This window comes from Nyctibius grandis, chromosome 4 (assembly GCF_013368605.1).
Source record: "Nyctibius grandis isolate bNycGra1 chromosome 4, bNycGra1.pri, whole genome shotgun sequence".
In the NCBI taxonomy this organism is placed as follows: domain Eukaryota; kingdom Metazoa; phylum Chordata; class Aves; order Nyctibiiformes; family Nyctibiidae; genus Nyctibius; species Nyctibius grandis.
In genome coordinates this window covers 82,490,927-82,517,934 of record NC_090661.1, presented here as the reverse complement: position 1 = coordinate 82,517,934, position 27,008 = coordinate 82,490,927, and the positions used below count along the sequence as shown (strand labels likewise).

At 47.8% G+C, this 27,008-nt stretch overlaps 2 protein-coding genes across 40 annotated transcripts in view; both read right to left on the bottom strand.

Moving 5' to 3' along the window:
- PDLIM1 (PDZ and LIM domain 1) overlaps nucleotides 1–13,480 on the bottom strand; it is a 45,973-nt gene extending 32,493 nt beyond the window's left edge. The window contains exons 1-2 of the mRNA XM_068399112.1: nucleotides 13,318–13,480; nucleotides 717–868 (exon numbers count right to left, since the gene is read on the bottom strand). Of these exons, the coding sequence (XP_068255213.1) occupies nucleotides 717–868; nucleotides 13,318–13,413 (248 nt within the window). The 5' untranslated portion in view covers nucleotides 13,414–13,480. The remainder of the gene's footprint in view (nucleotides 1–716; nucleotides 869–13,317) is intronic.
- A 2,448-nt stretch (nucleotides 13,481–15,928) lies between these two features.
- Nucleotides 15,929–27,008, bottom strand: part of SORBS1 (sorbin and SH3 domain containing 1) — a 177,577-nt gene continuing 166,497 nt past the window's right edge. For 20 of the 39 annotated variants that reach the window (XM_068397508.1, XM_068397510.1, XM_068397509.1 and 17 more), the window contains 4 exons: nucleotides 21,198–21,257; nucleotides 20,381–20,571; nucleotides 18,954–19,066; nucleotides 15,929–18,136 (listed from right to left, as the gene is read on the bottom strand). In XM_068397508.1, the coding sequence (XP_068253609.1) occupies nucleotides 18,069–18,136; nucleotides 18,954–19,066; nucleotides 20,381–20,571; nucleotides 21,198–21,257 (432 nt within the window). In that variant the 3' untranslated portion in view covers nucleotides 15,929–18,068. The remainder of the gene's footprint in view (nucleotides 18,137–18,953; nucleotides 19,067–20,380; nucleotides 20,572–21,197; nucleotides 21,258–27,008) is intronic. The other 19 variants (XM_068397518.1, XM_068397520.1, XM_068397521.1 and 16 more) reach the window with 3 other exon arrangements.

The following is a 27,008-nucleotide window of genomic DNA, read 5'->3' as shown; positions in this document are numbered from 1 at the left end:
GTCTCCATTTCTTCTCTGTACAAAGATGGCCCAAGAACAAAGCATGGCTGGGGAAAGGAATGAAGCAGTCCATTGCTCTGCAGATCAAGACAGTGGGAAGGCTGAAGCCAGCCCATGCTCTACACTGGTGACAGAGACCACAGCTCAGCTGTCATCTTCCTTTAGTTTTTCAGGACTCAGAGACTGATGCCTGACAGGCACCTTGATGCACCTTGGGTCATCACTGCTTAGCACTCAGTGCTGTTTGATCAAGAGGCTCTAAAATGTACCACCTTTCTGAGTTTGTGCATGGCAGAAGCTAGGCAATTAATAGCTTGGACAACACACAACCATATATTTTAACTGCTAAATTAGTGCAACGGGAAGAAAGGTCATGTCTGGTCACACCTCCTCTGCTATGAGTGAAGTTTTCATGAGATGTGTCTTTGATTTCTTGCTGTCAGGAGCCACAGAATAGGCTAACAGACTCTGCCACAAATTATCAGCCAATTTCTCACTGGAAAAATTGTTTTCATAAGGTCAAAGTGCAGCAAATGCAAGTAGCATTAGGATTAAAGGCTGAAATACAGTTCCCTCTTGCTATCCAGCACCTGGCCAGACAAAGCACTAAGAGGTCAAATTAAAAAAAACAGCCAGAGAGGACTGCTGTCAAACATAGCTACTGCCCACCCCACATCCCTCCCTCTCCCCATCCCCAGTCTTGCTCAGCAACGTACCTGCTGACCATCAGAGTTAGTTCATCTGTGCAACCCTTGATTTTGTTCTGCGCCTCAAGGTGTGTCATGTTATCTGTGTTCACCCCATCAATGGCTATGATCTGGTCTCCTATACACAAGTTGGCTACTGCAGCTTTGCTACCTGGAGTCACCTAAGGAGAAAAAAAAAAAAAAAAAAAAAAGAAAAAGAGTGAATAGACTTTCCAGGGAGGAGCTTTCCATAGCAACATCTGAAAAACAGTTGGAGCACTCAGGGCTTCTCTCACCTGTACATGGAAGCAAAGAGGTGAAAACTAATGAAAGTAAATTCTCAGCAGAAATCTGTCTGGGTCGGGGTCTCTTAGATACTCCACAGTATTAGTTATGGGCAGGATTCTATTTTGGCACCCACAGATAGAAATTTGGGGAGGGGACAACAGGCAAATAACAAAAATTGTATTTTCACTCAAGGCAATTGGCTTTGTGCCAGAAAGTGAGGGAGATGGGTCTCTTTAGCTTGGAGGAGACTGAGGGGTGACCTCATTAATGTTTATAAATATGTAAAGGGCAAGTGTCATGAGGATGGAGCCAGGCTCTTCTCAGTGACATCCATTGACACGACAAGGGGCAGCGGGTGCAAGCTGGAACACAGGAGGTTCCACGTAAATATGAGGAAAAACTTCTTTACAGTGAGGGTAACTGAACACTGGAACAGGCTGCCCAGAGAGGTTGTGGAGTCTCCTTCTCCGGAGACATTCAAAACCCGCCTGGACGCGTTCCTGTGTGACATGATCTAGGTAATCCTGCTCTGGCAGGGGATTGGACTAGATGATCTTTCGAGGTCCCTTCCAATCCCTAACATTCTGTGATTCTGTGATACAGAAAACAAATCTGTTCTTCACTGGACAGAGAAGTGCACTCCGAAGCAGAAGGTGCTGAGGACTGTCAGGAAGTCTGAGCCTCTAAGAACATAGGTGACAGAAAAGAGTGTCAGTGTCATTGCAATACAGTCAACGCCAATAACAAACACCGTTGTCTGCATCACAATCTCATTTGCTTCCTTCCTTGGAAGGAAGGTTTGGGCTCAAGATTTTGGATTGCTTCTTTAGTTGTAATAAACTGGTTTTGCCTAGGACTAGCTGCAACAGACGCTCACTGACTTCAGCGAGATCAATCCCAAAGCAGCGCTTGATCTAACAAGCAGACTGGAAGGGAGAAAGGCATCAAAAACTTCATCTCTAAACCACAATCTGACAATACTTTCTGAAAAAGTAGAAGCATCATCCCCAGCCTGACCACAGCTCACCTTGATACATTCTGCCATATTACATCTCCTTTTTCTCTCCACGCATGGTGCTTTGCTTCCCATACACACCACTGCACTGCTACAGAGGTGCTGTGCTCTACCTGAGAAATGACTGATGGGAAGGAGCTCGGGGTAATCTCACTGAGACCCCAGACAGAAGACGCTTACACAGCAACGCCATCAATATGATACTCCTCATGAAAAACAAGGTCCCAGCTAAAACTTTGCATTGCCAAGCAAATCAACTAAACGGCTCATTCATTTTTCCCTACTTCTGCTGAAGAGGTGTCCTCTTACTAACAGAGACCTCTTTGGGCCAAAATTATTGCCTGGGTGGATGGTGAAGAATGTCATATTTGTTTGTGGCTTTGCAAACAGTATGTAAGATTTTGTGCAGATTTAATTACTTTGTGGAGGGACCATAATGATTACTGTGGGCTTTCATCAATTATTTAATAGGCAGAGGAAATGAGAAGAGTGACCACTCCCAGACATGAGTACAGATTAAAACATGCCTTGCAGCTGAGGCATACCTCATTTACGAGTCCGTTGCAACTGGTATTCATTCTAGGCATTCAAGCTAGGTTTCAGCATGCTGGAAAGCAGCTGAGCAAACCCAGCAGAGGTGTCAGACATAAATAAACATTGCTCACAAGATTTGGAGAGTCCTCCTGATGTGGGATTGGATGGCAAATCATTCCCCCTAGGGAAATGTACAGCTCCTAGGGGTATCACACATTAGGTGCAATCACTGCTTTCCCTGGGCCAAAACCATCTCCTCACAGCTGTAGTGGGATATTTTCCCTAACCAGAAGGAAGATCACAAGATGCTTTTCTTTTTTCACCTCTCTACCAGGACTGGAAAAGGGAAGGACAGAGATTTGTATCACAGATGTCCAGGTTGGCCAACGTGCTCAACATTAACCCAAAGACCAAATAGCACCTGTCTACCTGCTCACCACTTTTAATGCTGTAAGCAGACTACAAACTGACAGAATAAGTGCTAATGAAGAGACCAGACAAACCACCAGATGCACAGAGAAAATCTGCTTTAAACGTGAAGATCATCACCTCCCAAGCTGCAGCCCGCAGCTGACTGGTGGCCAACTAAGCCTACCGAGTGCAGCCTGCTGCCGCTCCACTGGATCCATTGCCTTGAGAGTACCTTTGTGTAAACCTTGTGACAGGGACAGCTGGCAGCCATGAAGAAATCTTGAGCACTGGAAGTTGCCCGTAGTCCCACCAGATTTGGGAGCTGTCATTTTAGAAACCATGAGACAGATCCCTAAAGACATCATTACACTGGAGGGAGCCTGCAGGAGACACACTGTGGGTCCTTCCCCTGGTCACTGGACCGTAACTGACTCACTTGGCTTCTAGGTGCCTTTATTTCCTCCACTACCAAAGGAGGGAAAGGGGCACATTACTCTATGAGCTCGGCACACTATTACCGCGATTCATTTTTGATCAGACAACATTGCCAAGGGGTCAAGAATAACGGTGGATTAACACTGCTGCTGGAACGCTGCCGCAGGCTTGGCCGTACAGCTTGCATTTAAGACTGATAATCTACACAACACATGGCAGGCTGCTAGAAATTATCCTGTACACAAGGAGCAGCTGAGCCGGAGAAGCCACAGACACTGGAATATTGAAGCCTCACGAAGAAACCCCAAGAGCCACCAGGATGAGTGAGTGGCATTCACAGTAACATCTCAGCGCTTTGTCAGTGCTTGTGCTGTCACATTCCCCTTGTGTGTCCAGTTCAGAGGAATCTGAAGCGTGAGTGCTTTTCTCCATCAGATAAGAGCCACTTGGGCGCACAAGGGCGACTACATCCACTCAGGTACCGTACAAACCTCTCCCCTAAAGGGAAGCTACAAGGATGCACAGTAATGAAAAAGATCAGTGAATTTGCCAAAAGGAAACATGTTTTAAAATCCAGTTTCTTCAGTTCTGGAAATAACTTGCCCTGAAACACAACCTTCCACAAACTGCTCCCCTGCAACATCCAGCTCACATTCCCTGCCAGGATTGCTCATCGCAAACATGTCTGCACAAGGACAGGGTACCGCAGGGAACCCATCCCCCATCCTTTTAGGATGATTAATAGCTACTAATAACGCTCCCTTCCCCCCTGACAGTAAGGTCTGGGCTTATCTCAGTGCTGTCAATGCTGCTTTTGAGATTTGCTCACCTACCAGTTAAGGCAGGAAAGCAAAAAGCATTTCTGTTAAGCGAGGAGCAGAGAGCTGTCACTGGGAAGACCTTTTCCTACTTTTATTTTTGTCATCTCCCTCCCCAGTCCATGGGGAGCAGCAGGGGCAGGTGCGTGGCTGGGGCAGGGGCAGGCAGAGGAACTCGAAGCACTGACAGCTACCAGCCAGCTTACACGATCCAACCAAAAGGACTTCAAAAATGAACAAAAGCTTTCAGGCTCACAGGCATCCAGTAAATGTCACACTGCCTGAAACCACTTTTCTCCTGCTCTCCTCTCAGATAACTCAAAGCTTTGCACCAGCCTCTCTCCTTTCCCTCCCTTCACCAAGCACGAAGCAGACACCAGAAGGAGCTGAGGGGATGGTAGGCAATGCCTTGCACACCTTGCACAGGTGGGTGACCCAATAATGAGCAGATACAGCTGCACTTCTGCATGGGAAGGCAAGGAGGTCTCAAAGACGCTGTGAGGAACAAAACCTGCAAATACAACTTTGCACAAGTTACATCTCATGCGAAGGCACAGCCTCTTGTCTCCTTCAAAAGAGCTCCCTGACTGGCTTGGGCTTCCTCCGCTGGGGTCAGGCAACCTCTGGTAGAAGGGACATGGGCAGCATCACAGGGCCCCAGGAGCCCCCCAGCTCCAGGGAGACTACCATTGGGTGATTAAAGCTCTGCACACCTTGTCACACCATGCCCAAGGGCTTCCTTGTGGTGATTGCTCCCAGGCAGTTGTGTAACACTATGCCATTAGGGCATTTCACTGTTGAACAGACAATGCTGAGACAGGCTGAGCAGCACTGCTTCACACTGTATCCAAAACAGGTCCTAGAGCGTGCCTATCGTGATGCTTTTGTTTGGCTGACATGTCTGTGTAAGAGGTCTGGGCTGCTACAGAAATAATCTAGATACTTATAACCAGACACATCACTGATACCAGCTCAGATACATTTGCCAGCATATGGAAGAAACAAATAATCCCCATAATCTGTGGGCTTGATTGTGCACTCTTTACTCATGCAAAACTCAGTGTAGTAGATAATGTTTTAGACCAGTTATAGGCTTGGACCCCTCTTTTTAAAGAGGTCCCACAGATTCAGGGTTGGTATGGATAGAAAAAAAACATACATTATTTTCTTATACTACAAAGTGAGGCTTTGTGTACACATGCACGTGTGCACACACATATATATATATAAAACTCTGCAATCATGAAAAGAGTAGAAAAATTATCTGCCCCCCCTCACCTTCCCTGCACACACACTTTGGGCTCCACCCTACCAACACCAGCAAGACTTTGCAAAGTTCTGATTTGTGTCTCCCAGGTGGTTTGAGGGCTATCATTCCCTTGCCCCGGCGGCCAGGCAGCAAACAAAGGACTCTGCTGTGACATGTCAAGTCTTCAGCTAGTCTTTGGGCAAGTGCATTTACAATAAAAAAGGAACCACTTTCATTTAGCAGAGGGAATGAGACATATTTGGCTGCTTACCCAGCTCCCAGGCCCTATTTATAAAACTTTTGTCTGACCCAGAGCTAGCCAAACACAACCACATTTTACACGTGATGCAATTGCCTCCACACACGCTACCTAACAAGCTTTGCAGTCCCTGCACAGGGATATAGGGTGTCTTTTTTCCTTCTGCAGGTGAGGATCTGAGAGGCAGCGGTGGGTATATTAAGGGAAGCCGCTGCCCACAGCAAATGAGAGGGAGGAAGGGTGGGAAGCATTTGTATCAAAAGCAGCATAATGCAGCTCCGTGTGAGTCAAGATAGATGGGTGGGTCTCAAATTCATTCAATTCTTTCTGGCCTTCTCCCCCCATCCATTCAGGCACACTGCTTGCTCGCTCCATCGGCCCTTCACAGTTTCTCACAGACCCTACAGCCTCCAGCACCACCCATCACTCCACACCTAGACACATAGCCCAAGGAGCGATGAAGAGATAAGAAATGAGAAAATTAACATCAGCCAAGAAAAAGATCTGGATAAACAGCACCTATCTGAGCCTGAGAGGAAACCCCAGCTGCGTGTTTGCTGGACAGAACAGACATGCAGCAACATACTTCTAAGGCCACCAGTGACAACTAGACATCTCTGACATTCAGTTTAATCCTCCCCACCCACACACACTGCTGTTTTACCATGAGTAATGTCCTCAGCACTGGAGTATTATGCTAAGCAGCTACAGTTTCTCCCAACAAAAGCATACAGTTGGGTCAGCAGAGATCAGAGGCTATGAGAAAATTCAGGCAAGCATGTTCCCCACCCCTTCTCTTTAGGGGAGGGGGAATGACAGGCTGGTTCCTTACAACCGGCTCTGGGAGATTTTCCTCCCAAGCTGCTCTCTCTCTCTCTCTGCACCGTTAGGATCCAACACCACTGCAGCCCAAAGCTCACTGGCTGCTCTGTGCTGGGGCAGGCCACACCATCACCAGGAGAGAAGAGGGACTTGCCTCTGGCTGGGGAAACCGCTGAGCATCAGCCCACCCCAGCGGGGTCAGGGCTTCCACTGTGCCAGCCCTTCTGGCAGCCCCACTCACCCTCAGCCTCCTGCCTGCCTTTGGCTCCTGCCTATTTCTGACAGCCAGATGAGGATTATTAACACAGAAAAAGGAAGGCATTAGACAGCGCAGAGAGGCTGACCTCAGGAAGGCAGTTTAAAAAGACATAGGCGAGACGGCTTGCTCAGACAGATGCACAATTGGTGGTCAGGAAGTCAACTCAGCCCCCCAGCTCGTTTTGCAACATGCCCCACATTTAAAAAAAAAAAAAAAGTATAAAGACTTCTTACAAGACCTCAAAAACATTACATAAAGCAAGCTGCTCATCAGCTGAGCCTTTCCTGATGGTTTATTTCATCCTCTAAACAAAACATGTCCAGTAACCAGCAAGCATCTAAGGTACTGTGTCACTGTCCAGAAAAACATCAATTGTTTATGCAGTTAAGGCTTCCTGTTTGTACTGAAAAAAATAATCCATTTGGTGCAGTTATTTTGATGTTGCACCCTTCAAACCCAAAGCATTTTACAAACTAAATACACCTCTTGATGGACAAAGTGATTTTTGAGGGTGAATGGTACCAGGAAGCTTGCAACCACATGTAACTCTACATCTGGTAACAAGTAGATCAGGGAGCAAAAAGGACTCGCTTTCTCCCAAGTCCAACATTTACCTTTGTCAACTTAAGTTCTGGGGCTTAAAGCTCACATGTAAAATTAGGGCTGGTACATCCCCTCCCAACATTCAGTTCTCTCTTTAGGTTCTTTGGAGAACTCATCAAGAACAAGGCGGGCCAGATCCAAACGATGCTGGACTCAAAGAAGAGGGATGGAGAAAAGCGTACTCCAAAGTTTGGTGACATTAGGCTGCCGCATAACCCGTGGCAAACTGGTCTGAAAAGGTGAACTGTAGAAAGTACAACTCTGGCTCCTAGGAGAGGCACGGGTACCGCTGCTGGACATAACTCTGGCAGAAGGGCACAAGGGGCAATGTCAAGGGCAATGGGCACAAGCTGAAACAAGGGGAAGTTCCATCTGAATATGAGGAGGAACTTCTTTACTTTGAGGGTGGCAGAGCACTGGAACAGGCTGCCCAGGGAGGTTGTGGAGTCTCCTTCTCTGGAGATATTCAAAACCCGCCTGGACACGACCCTGCGCAACATGCTCTAGGGGAACCTGCTTTGGCAGGGGGTTGGACTAGATGATCTCCAGAGGTCCCTTCCAACCCTTAGCCATTCTGTGATTCTGTGAAGGTGTTTGCTTAGTATCCTATTTTTTAAAAAATATTTTTCTAAAGAGAAAACTGCCCCCCCAGACTCAGGAAACAGGACTGGAAAAGATCAAGCCTGCTCTGTGCCCCAAAGCGCTCCGTCTCTACTGCAAGAAAATTCTGCTGCTTTCCACTTGCTACAATTAAGGACGATTTCTTCTCATCCGAACGCCAGCAGTCAGGTAGATCAACAAAGTTCTTTCCTGTCCTTAGCAATTGTTTGTATCTTTGAAGCACAGGCTTGCCCAGCCCCAGCAGCTGCCCGAGAAGCTGCCAGGGTTCACGCTGACTTCAAAGTCTGTAGGGGCATTACTGGGGACGTGAACCTGTGCCCCATGCCCTCAGACAGAGGAGATAGGACTCCCTCCAGCAGCAAATGCACAAGGCATCGTGCTGTCCTCTAAACATCAACCCAGCTACTTCTGGAGGGCCAGCAGCTCTTGGCAGGTGACCCTAATGACCGGTGTCCCACAGGCGCAGATCAGCTGTCTAGTTACGGTGCAGCTCTGCATGGCATGGCAGGGCTGGTGCTGCCGCAGCCCCCCCCAGCCCGGCAGCCAGGAGCAGCAGTGCAAGAGCAAACATCAGTGCAGGAAGTGTAAAGCCATGCTCACCTTCCTATAAACCCCAGCAGCTTTCCCCAGCTGGCTCCCCCTGCCCAGCCAGCCTCAGAACAAGAGCCAAGCGTAACACCGGCGTACTTGCAGTTACGGGCATGAAACCTGGGCTGGGCAGCAGAGTAACTGCAGCCATAGGTGCGCACAGCAGGGACCAGCCAAGGCTCTCTGGGCCAACGAGGAAAGCCAGCCCAACCCTAAATCCTATCACACCCACCATGCCCCATGTTTCCTTTGGCAGAGGGGGAGGCATTCCAGCTCCCCTCTGGGTGCAGAGGCCTTCCCATCCAGCACCAGCTCTCCCCATGGCTCAGACCACAGCTGCAGGTGATTTTTCTTCCTTTCTGTCCAGGAAGGATGCTGCAGCCCAGCTTCCGAGGCAGGCACTTGTGCCACACAGCTGAGCCCTGGCATGCTCCAGAGGGAGGATGGTCTCCATGCATCTGCTGCCACACTCGTCCCCCTGAGTGGCTCAGCCCCCACAGGAGATGCCTGTTAGCAAGGTGTCCCGTACCACTGGGGCTTTCTCTCACCAGTGGCTCTGGGATACCTTTGCTCAGCTGCTTCCTAATATGGTGACCGGCTGAAAGCAGGGGTAAGGACATCAGCCAGTACCAAAGTCAAACTCAGTGTCTTCTCACACCACAGCATTCGGTCCTGTGCCTGTCAAGTCCAGTTTTATCACTACATCAACTTTTATGTTAATAGAACTGGCTCAGGGGGCCATGCTTAAAAAAAACCTGACACCCCAAACCCAGGAAATACCTGATTATCTTCCAATTCTGTACTTGCTATAAAACCCGAGCTTTTAAAATACCATAGGTAGATAAAACAGACTAAACAGGGATGAATTCACATTACTGTGGTCAAAATCAGCAACAGGCACAACATTGAAATTTCATCTCAATATATTTGCAGAACTGAACAGCCTTGAAAACGCTTTTTCATTGGGAAAATGCTGAGTTTCATAATTAAATATAGCTACAGAAGTGCACCGGCTTTGGCCTGTTTCACAGCCTTAACCAGACACCCCTCCTTAATGGGGCCGGGGGCTCCTGACATGACAAAACAAAGCAAAACTCCCCTCTGCCCATATTTTGGGTCAGGTGTTCAAGACAAACACATCACTAGCACAAACCACAAAAATCATCTCAAGAACGAGGTTCCACATATACATTCAACTGGAAACAGAAATCCCCAATGTTTATCAAAATGAAACTCAACCAAACAGGAAACAGCTCACGTTACCTGAGGGATGGAGAGGGATAGGGTCTATCAACCGCGCTGCTTTTCAGCCAGCTCCACTTCATTGGCGAGTCTCCTCATGCAACACGTTGCTTGCTTCCTCCATCAGTCTCACTGAGATTTGACTAGGAACTACCCTGTGCGCAGGGCAGCTCCACAGACACTACTGTCCTGCAGCGCGTCCATCTACAGCTCGGAAAGGATTTGGGAAAGCTCTACCCCATCAACTCATTGCATAGTATCATCCAAAGGGCCATAAAGACAAGGGTCCTTCCTACTCCTGTAAGGCAATCCAGGAGACTTTGGCCTAGGGCTCATTACACTGATCAACACAGGTTTATTTCTGAACACAGACTGTGATTAAGTGTCCACCATAACCCTACAGTTTTAAAAAGAAACATAAACCAGAAACATCTGTGAAGCATCCCTCCAGCAGAGACAGGGGACTCCACAAGAAAGTCTCATAGGCAGCACTTGTGAAATCCCCATTCTCGGCTCTCACTGGGAAGACTGGTCCAACACGACCGAGAAACCAGAAGCGTTCGCATGAGAAGATGCTCGTGATTTATTTGAGTCCGAAGCTGTTTTGAACACATAGTTCAAGTGGAAAGGTGGGGTATGGCAGCAACAAAAGACAAGATATGAGCAACTGTGGAAATACCATAATCTTTCATCTGCCGCTTTCCTAAGACACAACTGGCCATTGGTGCCACACAGCCACTGCCACCCAGAAGCTCTCAGACAGGCTGCTCTGCTGGCTCCCACGTTCGTGGCACTGGTGCTCCTCACCCTTCTTGGCCCCAGGACTGCAGTGCCAAACTCCAGTGACTCCCCCTGGGGAATGAGCTGCCTCAGCAACTCAAACCGTGCTGCCTCCCACCAGCACGACTGAGATAAAACCTCCCTACGTTGGAGGGAAGCTTGAGAAGCCAAAAGCCACTAGTAAGGAGCTGAGGTACAATGGTGATGAGGGCCAAGACAAGCTCAAGAGCTCACCATGAGGATGATGCTGCCGGAAGCCAAATCTGAGCTCCTGGCAGACAACACAGGCTGAATTTAGGCACATTGGTTCAAAGAGAACTGCAAGACACCCAGTTCAGGTGGGAGCAGCAGGGTGACCCCATCAGCGCATCAATGGGATGGGCAGCCCTGGATGAGGCAGAGCCAGGCTCCACTGGCCACACGAGAGGGGACCTGTCCCCCATGTAGCACACGCAAATTGCCACGCTCCCAGCTGGCAGTGGCAAGCCGATGCTGCTCCCCAGTGCGATCAAGGATGCACGCCTGGCCCAGGGCAGGCAGCCCAGCCCTGTGCACCACTGCTAACTGCTCCCCATGAGCACATCTGTGCCATGCACCTAACACCTACATTCTGCAGCACAAAGCAAACACATAACAGTGCTGGGAAGGGATGGCTGCATCCTCCCCTGCTCCCAGGGCGATGCTCTCATCACAGGCTACGGCCTTCCCACCCTTTTATTCCCCTCAGGTAGCCCCCTCCATCTCACACCTTGGTGGGACCAAGGCCCTCATAACCCTTGGCAGATGCCAGTGCTACAGCCAGAGCCTGCTGACAGAGCTCGCCCCATCCTGTGAGGGGAGAAGGGCTCCATGCCCAAAAAGCTCTCTGGTCAGAGCACAGGTACCAAATGCAATAAGCTAGAAGAAAAATGAAGTTATAGTCCCATAAAGATATCACACAAGGAGTATCAGACTCTTTAAAACAGTCCAAAACTGGACCAGACCTTTTTTTACATGGTGAAGTGGGGACTCCCTGAGAGCTTTGTTCCTGGCTCACAGGGACAAACCCAGGAGCCTTAGGAGCGAACCACAGGAAAGATTAATGGCTTGAAGTCTTGGAGGGGAAATTGAAAATGTCAGAGGGGCCACAAGAGAAAGCCATGATAAGAGCTGCCAATTGTCAGCATTTACGTCACCACCACCACCAGAGAGGCTATTTTATTACATTTTAGTCTCCAGGGTCACAGTTTCTCATGAGGTGGTTATTTTTGCTGCTATGCTGATCTATGTCCCTTGGTATGTGCCCATAAGCACTGACAAAGGCGACCAAGAAGAAGAGGTAAGAGCAGTGAGGCAGGACTGCAGACGTACTTCTGCCTGAGAGCCTTTCGCTGGAAGGAAATGGCAACAATTACCGTAACAATGAAGTAAATATCACTTCCCCTACACTAAAGCTGCTTTCATGTCCAAAAAATGCTTTAGAAGAATGAGGCATTATTACTGTAATTGGAAGAGATTATACAGAAAACCAATAACTTTCCCCCCCTCTGTGGGACTGACAGCACTCGCCAGCTCTGCCACTCCCGGAGCCTGCAGCCTCCCCCGTGGCACCCCAGGGTCCTTCAGGCAACAGGACCCCGTGGCAGGAGGCCACAGGGCAAGAGGTATTTAGAAAAATCTAAGTTTCACCATCCTGCTCTTCTTTAAGGGCAGTTCACAAAAGTTCAAGCTCTTGTATGTCCCACTCTCAGCTGCCCTTCCTCACCTGGTGCCCACGGGGACTTCAAAGCCATGCAAAGGTGGCAGCATAGCCCAGAGCTGCTGGGGGCTCATCGAATGCCTCCGGTTTGCAGAGGGATCGCTGGAAATCGGAGCAATTCCCTCTCCCTTGGGGGGAGGCCAGCGGCCAGCCCCAACAAGATGCCGAGCAGCACACCCCACGCAAAGCCATGAAGGGACGGGGAGTTTGGGGCTTATTGTCCCCACGCAGGACGAGACGGGCACGCACGGCCTTGCTTTCTGTCGGTGTGCAGCCAGCGGCTCGGGCAGGGCCCAGCTACCCGCGAGGAGCAGCCGGGCAGGCGGCAGTGGGGCGTGAGCACCTGCGCCCGGGGATGCCGGGGTGCAGGTGGGTACATGGTCAGAAAAGCCAGATAGTCTGAACTGAACCCTGACGTCTTACAGACAATCGCTGGGGCAGAGGAAGGCAAATTAAATTACACCACTAAAGCTGTTTGGATGTGAAACTTTTAACTGTCATTTCCTAACTAATTTTTCTTTAAGTGGGGGTAAGAAGGACTTCCAACAGAAACAGGCCGAGGCACTTAACATAGGTAAATACAGCTTCTGTAAACAAAGGCTTTTCTTTTAACTATACATGGCAAGCAATGGCAGGGGAGCGCCCAACAGCAGCTCCGTGGGACTGCTTCCCGTGGGACCGGCTGCAAACCCCCGTTACGGCTGGCGGGAGCAGGGGGCATTCCCTCTGCCCGCAGTAAGGGCTTTGCTACGGACAAACCGAGGAGGGAGGGTCGGTAAGAAGCAAAGACCCCGGTCAAAGTCAGGTTAAGGGGCTGCGTGGGCCACCACGGATTTATCCGCAAACATAAAAAAAAAAATAAACAGGGGGAAGAAAAAGAGAAGAACCCCCCGCCCCGGCTGTGTCACCAACCCTGCCACCTGCCAGCCCCAGCCTCCCCCGGGCCCGCCGCCCCCCGCCGCGCCCTACCCGGGAGATGGTGAGGGGCTGCTCGAAGTCCCGGCCGCCCACCAGCCGGAATCCCCAGGGCCCGGGGCCCGACAGCACGATGCGGTGCGTCCCCATGTGCGCGGCTGCACCTCGCGGGACGCCCGGCAATCCCCGCCGCCTTCACCGGCCCGACCCCGCCCGCCCCGCCGCCGCCGGCCCCTCCCCGCGGCTCCCGAGCCCCGCCGCCGGGCTGGCTGTCCCGCCCCAGGGGCAGGGCTCTCCGGGCGCCGCCGGGCGGCTGCCGCCGTGTCAGGCAGGGAGCCGGCCGGCCGCGCTGTGAGGTGAAACCCTGCCGCGGGAGGCTGGCGGGGCCGGGCCGCTGCCGGGGACGAGAGTTTCGGTCTTGGGAAGCTCAGGGCGCCGCACGGCCCGTCTGACCCGCTCCCGGCGGGGCCGCCACTCTGCCGCGGCCGGAGCTGGCCGCGACCCGAAGGCAGCACGGCTGCAGAGCGAGCCCCCGGCGTGCAGCCGCGGGCGAGGCGGCCCCGGTGCAGCATCTCCTGGGCAAATATGTCTCAGCCTGACGCGACATTAACTCTGAAACCTAACGGAGGCGATGGAAATAAGTGGCATTGCCTGCTGTTTCCCAGCTGGGAGCTGATGAGTGAGGGCGGAGCCTGGGAAGGGTATTACCTTTCCCCTAATTTAGCTCCGATTTGTCACTGCTTTAGGCAGTTTTGTTTATCTCTAGCCGCTAAGGGTGGTACCACCAACAAAAGAGGGAATTCTTCTATACGGGTTTATCAGCCAACCTCCTTAGCCCTGATTCAGGAAAAATAGTTGTTCCAGTTGCATGTTAAGGCCCCACCGATCTGACGATGGGCAGGTAGGAGAGGTTGGTTACAGCAACGGTGCTGGCATTTACAAACTGAGCACAAGCGTTGCTGCTAATTTAGTAAATAAATAAATACAGCTCAGGCAAGGCAGCAGGTCAGCGAGCCTGAGCACAAGGCTGCTGCTGAAGCTTGGATTCAGCCATGGCCAGGGAGCATGGAGCAGTCAGCAAGTAGGGATGAGGAGGATGACCCAGGTGCTGGCCCTGCAAGACATGGCCACGAATGGTCCCATCGCAAGGCACATCATTGCCTCTGCAATTCCCTTTCTTGGCTTCCTCCCTTTTCCTGCATTAACTTGTCATTTCATGGGCTATTTCCTTCCGAGGTACATGCATCCGGACTATTAATCTCATCTTTATCAGAGAGCAGTACTCCTTCCGCACATCGTTACACATCTCCTGGTGGTGAAGAAAGAGATACCAAGAGCTCCTTTCCCCCCAGGTGTAGGGGATTTCCAAAGGGCCATGACACACTGCTGTGTCCTCTTCCCCTCTCTGCATGCCCAGCTTCTGCAATCACAAAAGCATGACTGGTTTGTTCCTTAGCAAGTATATTAGGATAGAGAGCAGTATCAGTTAATATCGAGGTTCAGTATCTATAGATGAGTCTCTCTTTCTCCCCTCCCTGGCCGCGGCACTGTAAAGCAAGGGCTGGTGATGCTAGCGAGAGCAGCAAGGCGGTGGTCAGGCTGCCCTTTTGCATTTTATATAACGGAACCTGCAAAACAGAAAAATGGGCTTGTGTCTGTGTGCTTTCTAAGGACATGTAAATATCTTGAGGCATTTGCTGTCCTGTTAGTTTGGGTTTAGGATTGGCTTGTTTATAGTTTGACTTCCCAAAATCATTGCGAATGCAGCCACACCGTGTACCTGTCTGCCTGGCCATCCGGTTGCATCGCTGCAGAGTTTAAATCTGTTGCCCAATTTTGGCTCAGTCTAAGGTGGAGATCTCAAGGACATTAAACTCCTAGGGAAAGACTAGCCTTCAGGGTGGGCAGAGCCCTGCTCAGGCAGCCTGCCGGAGCCAGATGTGCGGGGGTACAAGGTGCACTTTCACAGGGCTTGTGCGTTACTGAGCACCAGGGAGCCCACCCGGGCAGCCCAGCTCCAGCCTTCCCTCACCCTGCTCCTGCAGGGACTGTTCCTTCACATGAGGCACAACCAAAAAGCCCTGGCTAGCTCTCCTGCTGCAGGGCTGGGAGACAGATGTGTTCACCACAGACCTGGCACAAACCCATTGAATTAGTGCTGCAACCATACCTGCCTGGTCAGAGTGCAGCTACCGCTGAAGTCAGTGTCTCACAGCTCTTGACCCGAGTCAGGGTTAAAAATGCACATGTAAACCCAACATCAACTGAAATCCCTTCCCACAGAGGCTGGCATTTGGGGTTTCATGTCCTACTTAACCTGTGTGGTCTTCTAATCTGAGAGAGAATCACAAAGGCCCTTTGTAAAACAGTGGACTCAGGTGTGCTGAGCTCCCAGGTCTGCACGTGTGCCACAGCAGCTGTACCATGACCCCATGCTACAGCACCATCTGGGTGCAACCCAGCTTTTTCTCTGCTTTTACACCTTGGTTTCTTCAAGAAAAAGTCATGGCCTGCCTATGGCTCAGTAGAAGAAAACAGTGAGCTCAGGTCAAGTCATGAGGTGGATCCTCAGGTGCAGGACACTCGGGAAGCCTATGGCAGACAGCTACTGCTCAGTATGGACACAGCCAGGACAGCCACAGAGGGGCACGAGAACAAAAGTGCATTGCTAGAGGAAGAGCAGGAATAGACTTTATTTAATAATTTGTACAAGGAACACAATAGTAATTCAATAGTTCCATTTATTAATTGTCAAATAGTAATCCACTGCAATAAGAAACAAAAAATCAACACAAAAATAAGTTGAGTTGCGGTTTGTATGTGTGTGTGTATGTGTGTGTGTGTATGTGTAAACTAAAATGGCAAGAGCAAGATCAAAAAATAAACCTTTAAATGAATATGTTATATACAGTCAGTATCATCATGTTACTTTGCTGGATAGATTAATTTGGTGTTATCCAATCATAGCAACAGGCCTAAATATTGCTGCAAATAACTGGAGGGCAAACCCAAAGCAGAAAAACAAACCCATAAATAAGATGCAGGATTAAAGGTATCTCCTGCAGAAAAGAAACAGTGGTGCTTTGTGTCATATCTGAAACCCTTTCATAATGGATATTTTGTGCTAAAACTCTTTATGTGAACATACATGGAATTCCATCATTTAAATAAAAGTGGAAAAAAATCCCAACCTTTCAAAACTGCCTTTTTTTTTCCTCTCTTCACTCAATGTGTTTAAATTATTTTTCTATACAAGGTAAGTACATTGTCTGTACAAAGTTAAATATACATATTTACAGTCAAATTTCTGAGACACTGAGTCTTCTCTTCCGCTGACCTATGCAGAAGACAAGCCTACTTGATTTCAAACCCAGAAGTATGGCTAGTTTATCAAAACATTGCAAGTCGTGCTAACAGTTAGTTGTAGTTACTCTTAATAAATCTGTATAAAAGCATCAGCATAAAAATAGGCATTTTATATTATTAAATACGGCTTATGACAAAATAGCAATCTAACCCTTTGCTATTTGTATGGTAACTGTAGGAAGCAGAGTCTGATAGAACCGGTTTTGTTTATGCTTTTTCTTAATAACAAAATGTCTATCAAAAGAGTATTCATAGTGGATTTACAGGCAAGCAGACAGGCAAGCCATGGGTTTTTTTCCCCTCAAGGAAATACGAATCTATGTAACTGGTAATAACTGCTGGGAACAGCTTTCCAAATCGATTAGACTTTTTTGTATGACTAAGAGGCAGACAAAATGCACATATTTATTGGAGACCTACCATCAACACTGTAACCAAAAAGGAAAAAAAGGCACCCTCAGTGATACGTTGCTCAGATTTACCAGAGCCTCTAAGATTTAATGCCAGGAAGGAAGCAAAGTCTTCATCCCAAAGAGCATGCTTCAAAAAGTGTGCGATCCTTTAGGGCCAGCAACAGGGCAGGAGGAGCAGAGAAAGCGAACGGCTGTAGGAGTCATAAACAGGATTTGCTCTCACGGATGTTCTGTTTATTGGTTCTATTCTTTGTGCAGATAAACGTCAAAGCCAGGCTGATTTCTCTTTAAAAAACAGGACTCACTTCGTTTTGATGCACACAATACACTCACACACACACACACACACCCTGCACAAAATAAAAAACCCTGCAGAGATAGGTAATATGTTATTAAAGGGTTTGGGATTTTTGCATGTTTGCATTACGTTTTGGCTGACCTCTCTGGATTAAACCACCAGTCCCAAACTCCTTTTCCACACAGAGCTCTGCAGTTGAACCATATCAACCATCCTCTGCCTGTGCTGGGTCTTAAGGTGCATGACATGAAGGAAGGGTTTTCTCTGGAAGTGGAAGGCAGAGCAAAGTGAGCCTTCAGCGAGGCAGAAACCTGGCCTCCCTGACCGTTGCCAGTGAAAGGGAGCAGCTGCAAGGCTGCATACTGCCCCAGAGCACTATCGTATCTCAACACACAAACAAAACCTATACCATGTGCTTCCCTGAAGCCTTCTCAGAGGTAAGTACTCCATACAAATTAAGATTATCACCAGAACTCTTGCTGGGGAGGGGAGAGGAATACACAAAGGCAGCACTGTAAACTAGAAACTGTCTCTTCTTCAGCAAACAAATCACACCCTGAATCCGTGGAAGCAGGGCTACACATTCAGCTCAATACTGTACCACATAACCACATCCTCCTAACACGTCTCATCTCTTGTCTATTACATTCATAAATTGTTTCTTCGCTGTTTAAAAACACCATCTGGAAAAAAACCCCATCATTTGTCCCAGTGGGATCACTGTTACTTTACAAGTACAGAAGCTTCACGTAGTTGCCTGGGAAGGTGCCAAATTGCCTTGTTCTCCTGGACGTACCTATTGCAAAATAAAACACAAGGAAGCCAGAATAAGATGGAGCCATGCAAGGAAGGCTTAGGGGTTTTAAAAGGTAGAGGTGGCATCCTCTTCTGCCTGCAGGCACTGTTTTCTAAAACTAAATAGGAGCCCTGGTCAAAGAGCCTTTTAGTATAGACGAGATCAGAACTAGTTCTGCTACTAATCATCTTTGGTCTTTCCTTTTAACAATTATTAAGGTGCCGGTGAAAGCTCCTGGGCCTATAGGCTAGGAGCCAAACTCCTATCACTGTAAACGAGCTAATCGCCCTTAAGAAGAGATAACAAGCCTAGATTTGCAGCGTTGAGATGGAGAACACTGTCCAGACTTGCATTCTTTGAAGGTAAAGGGCTAGATTTTGCTAAACATACAGCTGAAGATGAGGCTGGATTTTCCGGGACTGCAACTCCCATCTGTGTGTTCCCTTCATCCCCCACTTGCCACTTTCTGTAACTTGCCATGGCTCCATCAGCTTTGGAAAAGCTACAGAAATCCAGTTTTCCTTAGTTCCCTCTGTTGCTCTGCCATCTGTGTGAGGAAGAAGGATCAGGAGGCAGAAGGGAATGAGGAAACTAAGAGCAGAAAAAAGGAAACACTAGAGAGACAGCAAGGAAAACAAAGCTGCACCACCTTGCACCCCAGTTTTAATGTTATTGGTGGGAAAAGATGAGAAACTGTGAAAAAAGTTGAGGTTTTTTCACCATTTTGATTGTGCAATGAAATCAGCTTCCAGATGCTTTGCAAAATTGCTTATCTACATCTCAAAAAGCTTTGCTGACAGGCAAATGACACACTCACCCACAAACCAGCCGTCGTCACATTTCTCCATGACATCGACAATGTCGCCATCCCTCAGTTCCAGCTCATCATCGTTCTGAGGAGTGTAGCTGTAGAGGGCTTGGTAGCTAACTCTAAAACCAGAAAGATACCACACGTTAGCCATTGGATTTCCCTGACAACCCTTCAGAAGGAGAGGCCCCCCTTCCCCTTTCTAATTCCTATTATATTTTGTTCAATGCAGTCTGGACCCATGTTTTCCATTTGAGAGGTGGAAGCCAAGTGCATTAAATTGGCTGTTGTCACAAGGCCATGGCAGTAAAAAGTGTCACGCCTGCACTGTGTGGGCTATGCAGGGAGCTTCTGTTTCCCTTTTGCCATGTGCTTGTCTCCATAGACTGTGACAACTGGAGTCTTCATAATGCACAGCACCTGGAAAGTGTACAAGTGCAGACACCCTACTGAATACAAGCCAAAACCTGGATACACTCATTCCTGGGCTGAACAAGATATCTGTTCCTTTGCCCAGGCAGACAGGCAAGGGGTGACCAAATGGCAATGTGAAGGACTTTAGAAAAACATACTGCCTACTCTACTGCACTAAGGTTGCTGTATAAATCATGGCTGAGGAATGGTGCGAACAAAATCAAAGGTTGAATCCTGCCCTGAGGTACCATTCACACCAGAGGCACTCTGTATTTATGAGAAAGGAACTTTATGGAGTAGAAACAATCTCTGGGCAAATTTGGGGAGTCTTGGATCCCCTGGCTGTGGGGAGTGAAATTAGAGCTGTTGTGAGACTTTCCATTCTGCTTAAAGCAGCAGGGGAAAGAAAAGACTCCTTTCAGGAGCCAACTGCCAATGAACTTCAGTCCTTAGCACACAGGTCAGGCTACTAATCTCAAAATCATCAGTGAAAGGCCCCACCAAGCTTAACGTCAGCTCCAGGTTTAAACCTACCAGACAGCTTTGAAAATCTCAGCCTTGGTCTCTCAGATCATTCAGCCACCAATTCATCTGCGGAACTGGCCAAAAACACACCAAGTGGCATCGGTGTTGGGACTGCTCACTGTACTGTGAGAAGCTAAGAACAAGGGCGAACGCATTCACTCATGCCATATGAGCCAGGTGTAGCTGGTGGATATTAATTTGTCTCCAGCTTCAAGATACAAAGATATTGAGAAAGTCTCCGTAACCAGCATGGATCAAGTGCCCAAAGAAGACCCAGTCCTGGATCATGAGGTCATTGTTTCAAGTGCTATACAGATACAAAGGTCCCAATTTTACACTACTCATGATGATGATGTGGCTATTTTTATTCTTTAAAGAAAGGCTGACACTTTCCCATAATTCTAATTAAACTCCTGAAACGCTGAAGCTTTCACACCTCCCCATCTTTACCAACTGAGACAAGGCCTCTGGAAGAGATGGGAGCCAAAAGGACTTACGTGTCTCGTGGTGTTTGACTTCTGTCAGGGCTGGCTCCTTGCTGCTGTGCTTGAGGTTGCTGAGAAATGACGAGAGATGGTTTATGGTCATTAGAGGTCACCTTGTGGCGAGAGTCAAGAGGCTGAGAAATAGTACTGCAGTAATGAACAGACTTTTCTGCAATGTTTATGATCTCATTGCAAACAGCTTCCTGTGTGGTAGGCAGCATTGACATCCGAGAACACCCAAAGAACAGTCAACAGGGGGGGAGGGAGGGGAAAATACAGGCAAGAAGAGATGGGACATTCCAGATGCAGCACATAAGTCCAGTTAAAAAAAAAAAAAAAGAAGAGTTGTAGATCCAGGTAAATATCCAGGTAGTGGAGTGCAGAAGGGATCCAGGTGTAAGCATGGAAAAACAGGCAAGATACAGAAGAATTTGGCATTTAGTTTGAAGATTTGTAACAAATACATATACATATATCTTTAAAAGCAGCAGCATAAGAAGTTGCAATTAGTTACGCAGTGGCACTGTTACAAATGCTACGAAGTCAGTTCAAGAATGCAAGGCAGGCTGCTCCATTCATGCATTTTCTTTCATTTATCTTATACCCAAGCATTGGCAGCACAATTAGCCCAACTTCCCATTGGCTAAGAATGTTTTTCAAAGTGCTAAATTCCCTTTTTCCTGTTGCAAACAAAACAATATATGCAAATAGATAAATATGTACCTACTTTGCAGCTAAAAATGGTGCTTGCATTTTATCTCTACTGAGGTGTTACTGTCTGGGTGAAGAGAGTCTAGGACTACACATCTGATTTAAACAGTGGCCTTACCACATAGCTCTTTTCAGACTCTGTGAGATCTGGTCCAGCTCTCAATGAATGGTGAGAAGGCTGTGTGATCACCAAGCAAATGATAAGGAAGACATTTTAGCAGATGTTATATAGGTCAGAATTAAAAAAAAAAATCAAATGGAGTGCAGACAACAAAAGAAAATGAACAACTCTTCCCCTCCCCACCCCAATACCACGCTTCTTGGACAACAAGGTCTTTCATTTACACAAGAGACATTAAGGCTACAGTAATCCAACTGCACTGGAGCACACAGAATGCTGCAAAGAAGAAGGTGACAGCCAAAAAGAAGCTCAGAGCAGGGAATCAGAATGGAAGGTTATGGACACTGCTACAACCAGAAATGGTACATAATGTCATACTGCTTCCTGTAGGGGGAAAAAAAACAAGGACAGAAGCACATACTTGAGAGCATCAAACCTGAAAGGCCAAAAGCATGCTGAGAGGAATCTGCTGCTGTTTTTAGAAAAGTCCTCAATGACTTTGACACAGCAGAGAATAGAAACTCACTTGCTTCTTAAAAAAGACCGACTCAGGTCCTCAGAAGGCACAACGCAGTGTAGCTCCATAAAAATCACTCTCGCTTGTACCAAGCGAGGATCTGAGCTGCTCTGTTAATTCCCACAACAAGGCAGAGCTTCAGGTCAGAGGAGGCCCTGACCGGAAAACCCAGCTCCAAACACCACTGCCTGTAAAGCTTCAGGACTCAGCCCTGCCTTTCTTCCCAGTCACACCTCTTTGTGGGGACTCGCATGTCCCAGGGCCCAGCTAGGAAAATCAGGGTGTTTGGGGTTGGAGGTTTTATGGGGAAGGGGAAGGTCACCGAGAAAGCTGCACAGCTATCCAGAGACTGGTTTTGCACACTTTTTGCATATTCAAACACCTACTGAAAGCAAGGGGCATGCTGTGAGCAAATGGGATGTGTGAACTAGTGACAGGTTATTTGTACCACCTGCAGGACTGCTTGGCAAAGTGGATTGAGTAAGATACAGAGCATTGCCATCCTCTGTGATCATTCAACACAATTTTCAACTCAAATTCCAAAGGCCTCAATCTTTATGCTTTTCCTCCTCTTTATTCACTTCAACAATGCCCTTCAGTAAAAGGCTTGCTTTCTCATGGCATCCCAAGACAGAGCAGCAGAAGCAGAGGATAAAGAGGTTTATGACACCTTCAGCCCAAGCATGCTCAAAGAGTTTTGGAGAAGTGCAGGGTGATGAGCTCATCCCTGTCTAATTCCCATTCTGAAAGCTCCTCTGAACTCCATCTTGGACCTCTGGGGCTGTGGCCATCATTGCATTAAAGCAAACCGTCTCTTTTCTTGAGGACTGTAATCCACTCTAGGCCAACCCAGCTGCACAGCAACTCCTTTTTAGTCAGCTGTACTGTCTGGGGCTGGAATCTGGGATCACTGCCCTAAGAAACAATGCTCTGTTACCATGTGTATTTCTATAGAGAGAAAAATAAATGTAAGTTCGATGGGCTAATCACAGTGGAATTCACATTCGAAGCGTTTACTGTGGAGCCTGAAATAGTCACAGGATTTCTGGAAGTCATTCCTGCCTGTCTATCATCAGCCCTGAAAGGCAAATGGAATAATTAGAAATTTAAAATCAGTATTTTGCAGACCAACTGGATATAGTGCATCGCATCTGATGAGATCAGAGCTAACTCAGGTGGTCAAGTAGCTGGGAAAACCAATTTCCAGGCTGGGTTGAGAGGTAGCTGCAAGAATGATTTTTTTTTTTTTAATTCAAGAAAGTGCTTCTCTGCTCCATACTGATAAACTGACTGCTGAAATTGCTCCATGAGCTCCTAAGACCGTGTGGTGCATTTCTCATTGATTACTTGTGACCTCCCTGACCAGCTTTTCCTCCAAAAAGCATTAATAACTATGAACTAAATCAGTTATGTGAAAGCTAAAAAAGTGACACTACCTCGGAATGCTCCATGGTGCAGGCTTGTATGTGTATGTGTAATACCAGGAAGTGCAGCCTACCAGCACCAGAACCTTGGCCATGTTCCCTCTCCTGGCAGGATCCTCACAGGGACTTCCATGAGACAGCTGGGCAGGGGCAGAGGCCAAGCAGTTCCCTGCCCTCCTACAGCCCCCAGTTCCCGACAAGACACATGACTAAGTGGATCCCCTCCAGCCTCTGCTCCAGAGATCCAGGCAGCTCCTACCAAAGCAGTAGGTGTTTCTGCACTAACTCCCAGGGCTACAGCAGAGCCCTACAGTAGGTGATGAAACACCCTGAAGTCAGCAACGATGCAGCATTAGCCAAACTGGGATGAAAAACTGACCAGATCAGATCCTATAATTTTAGGCTGTAAATGTACCACCCCACTGCTTCAAACAAGTGACCTTGATAGCATGGCCTAGATGGCTTTTTTTAAAAAAAAAAACCTACATTATTCTTGCAAGGAGAGAAGAGAAGAAAGAAAGAAAAAAAAGGTGTTATAGATCCAAATACTCTTCAAACACAGGTTCAGAAAGCCCACGTACTACCTAGTGTGGTGGCTCCATGTGCTAGATGTGGCCAAGGAATCAGTGAGTGTGGGGCACAGCTCCAAAGTAGAAAACACAGAGGTTCCCCCCAAAACACTGAGCCAGCCCTGCTTCTGCTCGAGGTAAACCAAGGGCCCTAAAAGTGACCAAGTATTCACAACCCATGAGGACAACTCAACTCCTACCCCCTCAGTCACCTACATGCTTTGTTAAGACTAAGTGAATAAAGTTAAGCAGGTACTTAAGTGTCTATGTCTCCATGTCTATAGACTACACAGTCAGCTGGTCACTGTTTCCATCTTGTATGGAGTTTGAGGATAGATTTAAAGAGCACCACAGGTTTGTAACAATACCAGAAAAAGGTTCTATGTTAAGAACCTAGAAAAGCCCTGAGGCAGATTTTAACTGTTAGGAAGAAAGATGCTGGGGCTACTCAATAGTGCTCTCCCTGCTTCTAGCGAAGTCAAGTGTCATCAGTATGCCTATCCATTGCAGCTCTTGTTTACACGTCTTCTTCCATCCCTTTCTGGTGGGAGTTAAAGGACTACATAAGCAAAGAGAAAGCTAAGCAGAACAGACTAACAGACAGACAAGACAGACAAATTGGTATCCTCTCAGAGAAGGGCACACATCAGCAGTGATGCTCCCACGCGTGAATGGAGAACCGTGAGCAGGGAGGACTCCCCAGCCCAGCCGACAGAAAAAAGGAAAACCTCTGCACACAACAAGCCCTAGCTCTGGTAGAAGCAAGGGGAAAGCTGGCCAAAGAGCTCTCACAAAGGATGCTGAAAAGGTGGCAGTGCAGAGCAGCCTGACCTAAAGGCTGTCAAAGTCAATGGAGAGACTCCCCGGCCCCCGGATCGGAAGCTGAAGGCTGTGTCTACAGCTGAAAAACACATCTCCCACAGGGAGCAGGTACCAACACCTGCTGCAGGCTGTGCAGCTCTGGCGTGGACAATAAACTTGCTGGGCAGAAATGTCACCGTGCTGAACCTGCGGAGCAGCAGAAAACCACTGCAGGGGGATAAAAGCTTACCTTGGAGATGGTGCTAAGTAATGACCATGCTAAGCAAGCGTAGCTGGGCAACACGGGGTCTGAGCATCCTCCTCATACACTCTCTTCTCTACTAGCACATAGCGGGTGAAATTACTCACCACTCTGCCTGCGTGGTTCTGTACAAGTAGAAAGGAGCAGACAGCCCCCCACCGACATCCCTCACACTGCTGGGTGATGCAGGGACCCTCCTCCAGCCACTCCTGCCTTCCCCAACCCCAGGCCGCAGTCTGGCCCCAGGGCCCAAGCTGCTGCACTGCTCACACACTCGCTGGCACCACTGCTGACTGTCACACTGTGCTAACAGGACCTCAGAGTAAAACAGGAATTACACCAGAAAATTCCTGAGGGTCCCCTGAACTAAATTAATTTGATAGATTACATTATTGCTTAATATAATGTTTTACTGGAATAGTGAAAGAAATTATCTGTAAGTTATACATGAAGTATCTTTCACATGCTGTGGGGTCGTTCCTTTTTCTTTTCAGTTTGGACTGTGATACTAAACAAAAGGGAGTAACTTCAGAATAGCTAAAAGAGCCATTGCACTTTATATTATTACTTAATGGAACAGGCAATAACACAGTCCTTACCCAGCCCTGTACCAGAGGGGTCTTAAACCTGCAAAAAACCCTGGGTCAGAATTTCATAACTGGGGAGGTTCTCTATAACGGCAAAAAAACTCCAAAATGGTAAAATACCTCAAGGACCAGGGATGGACAGTAATGGAAACAAAACCCAAATGTAATGTCTCATTTCCATGTCTGCTAAGTGCTCTTCTCGTTTGATTAAAATCAATGAAGAGATGACAGAATTTTGAAAAGGCTTCCAGGGTACGACCTGCAGTTCTGCTGAAGCCATCAGCCTCTGTATGGGTCACGCAGATAACGAGAAGTCATTTGTACATATAAATACAGCTTCTGCTCCCTAAACAACTGTAGACCCAGAGCTGGAAAGGAGGTCAAGACTACTGATAATGCCACTCATGATTTTAACTTGACACTGACAATGCTCTGATTGTCAAGGCATATAATATATAAATTTTGGCTTGACTTTGACTCCAAAGAAAGGCCACAGGGTCCTATTACAACCAGGTGCAACACCCAAAATAGAACTGCGTGCTAGTCAGCACTTGGGAGAAACATCTTCCCCTAAATGTGGCTCTTTGCTCCTGCCCTTTTGAATCACATACATCTAGCACAAGCACCAGCAGGGCCAAGTGGATCAGGGGTCAGGAGAAAGGCCAATACAGAAAATTTCTGTGAGTTTTTAGCATGAAGCAGAATATGTATCCTATTGGACCTGGATATTGAAACTAAAAGGGAAGCAGGAGGTGGTTGTTCAGTAAAACGTGCAAGCTCACAATCGGAGGAAAATGAGGTGAGCAAAGGTAACAGGAAAATTTCAGGATTAAAGCTGTATCTCACTCTCATAAACTGACCAAGAAAATAAGTAACATTGGCAACTACTTCCCACAATTATCCTGCACAAGCAGCCTGCCTGGTTCACTGATCAAGCCAAAGATTGCTTCCCCAACACCCATCACTACGAACTCAGTCCGGTTTTTGCCAACTAGGAGCTTTCTGTTTCAAATATTGCCATCTTGTGGAAGCTGCCTGGGAGGACTGCTCATTCCCAGACCCTGGACAGCCCAGCCACACAGTGCTGAGGCCGAGTCGGTTACACTGCACAGACCCTACTGCAGCCCTCTTTAAAGACGTTTGTATCTCTCAGCAATAGAGCTGAGAACCTCTGAATCCTATGTGAGAAAGATGGAACAGGTCCCTGACATGGTGGATACCAAGTTGTGTATGCCTTAGCCCCAGCTCTGACACACTCAAACCCTGAATGCTGATCTCAGGTGGTTAAACAAAACTGGAACCAAAGTATCTCATGCTACATCATTCCTGCTAACAAGGCCACCGATACTGCCTTGTAATGTAATCGAGCTGTAGGAACTCAAGGTCAGAACTAAATAAGCCCTAGGTTAATCCTTTGGAGGAACAGAAAATTAGATCCTCAGCTGGTACAAGCGGGCAGAAACCCAGACTTGAGCTATGTGGATTTGCACCAGCTGAAGATTTTGCCCATACCTGCCCTTCTGCACAGCCTGGAAGTCACTTTAAATATTTTTTTTTTAAATAAAAATTCTGGAGAAATATCTCACCTGTGGAATCAATGAATGGCTAAACAAGCATATGACAAAACAATGGCATGGCATGGAAACAA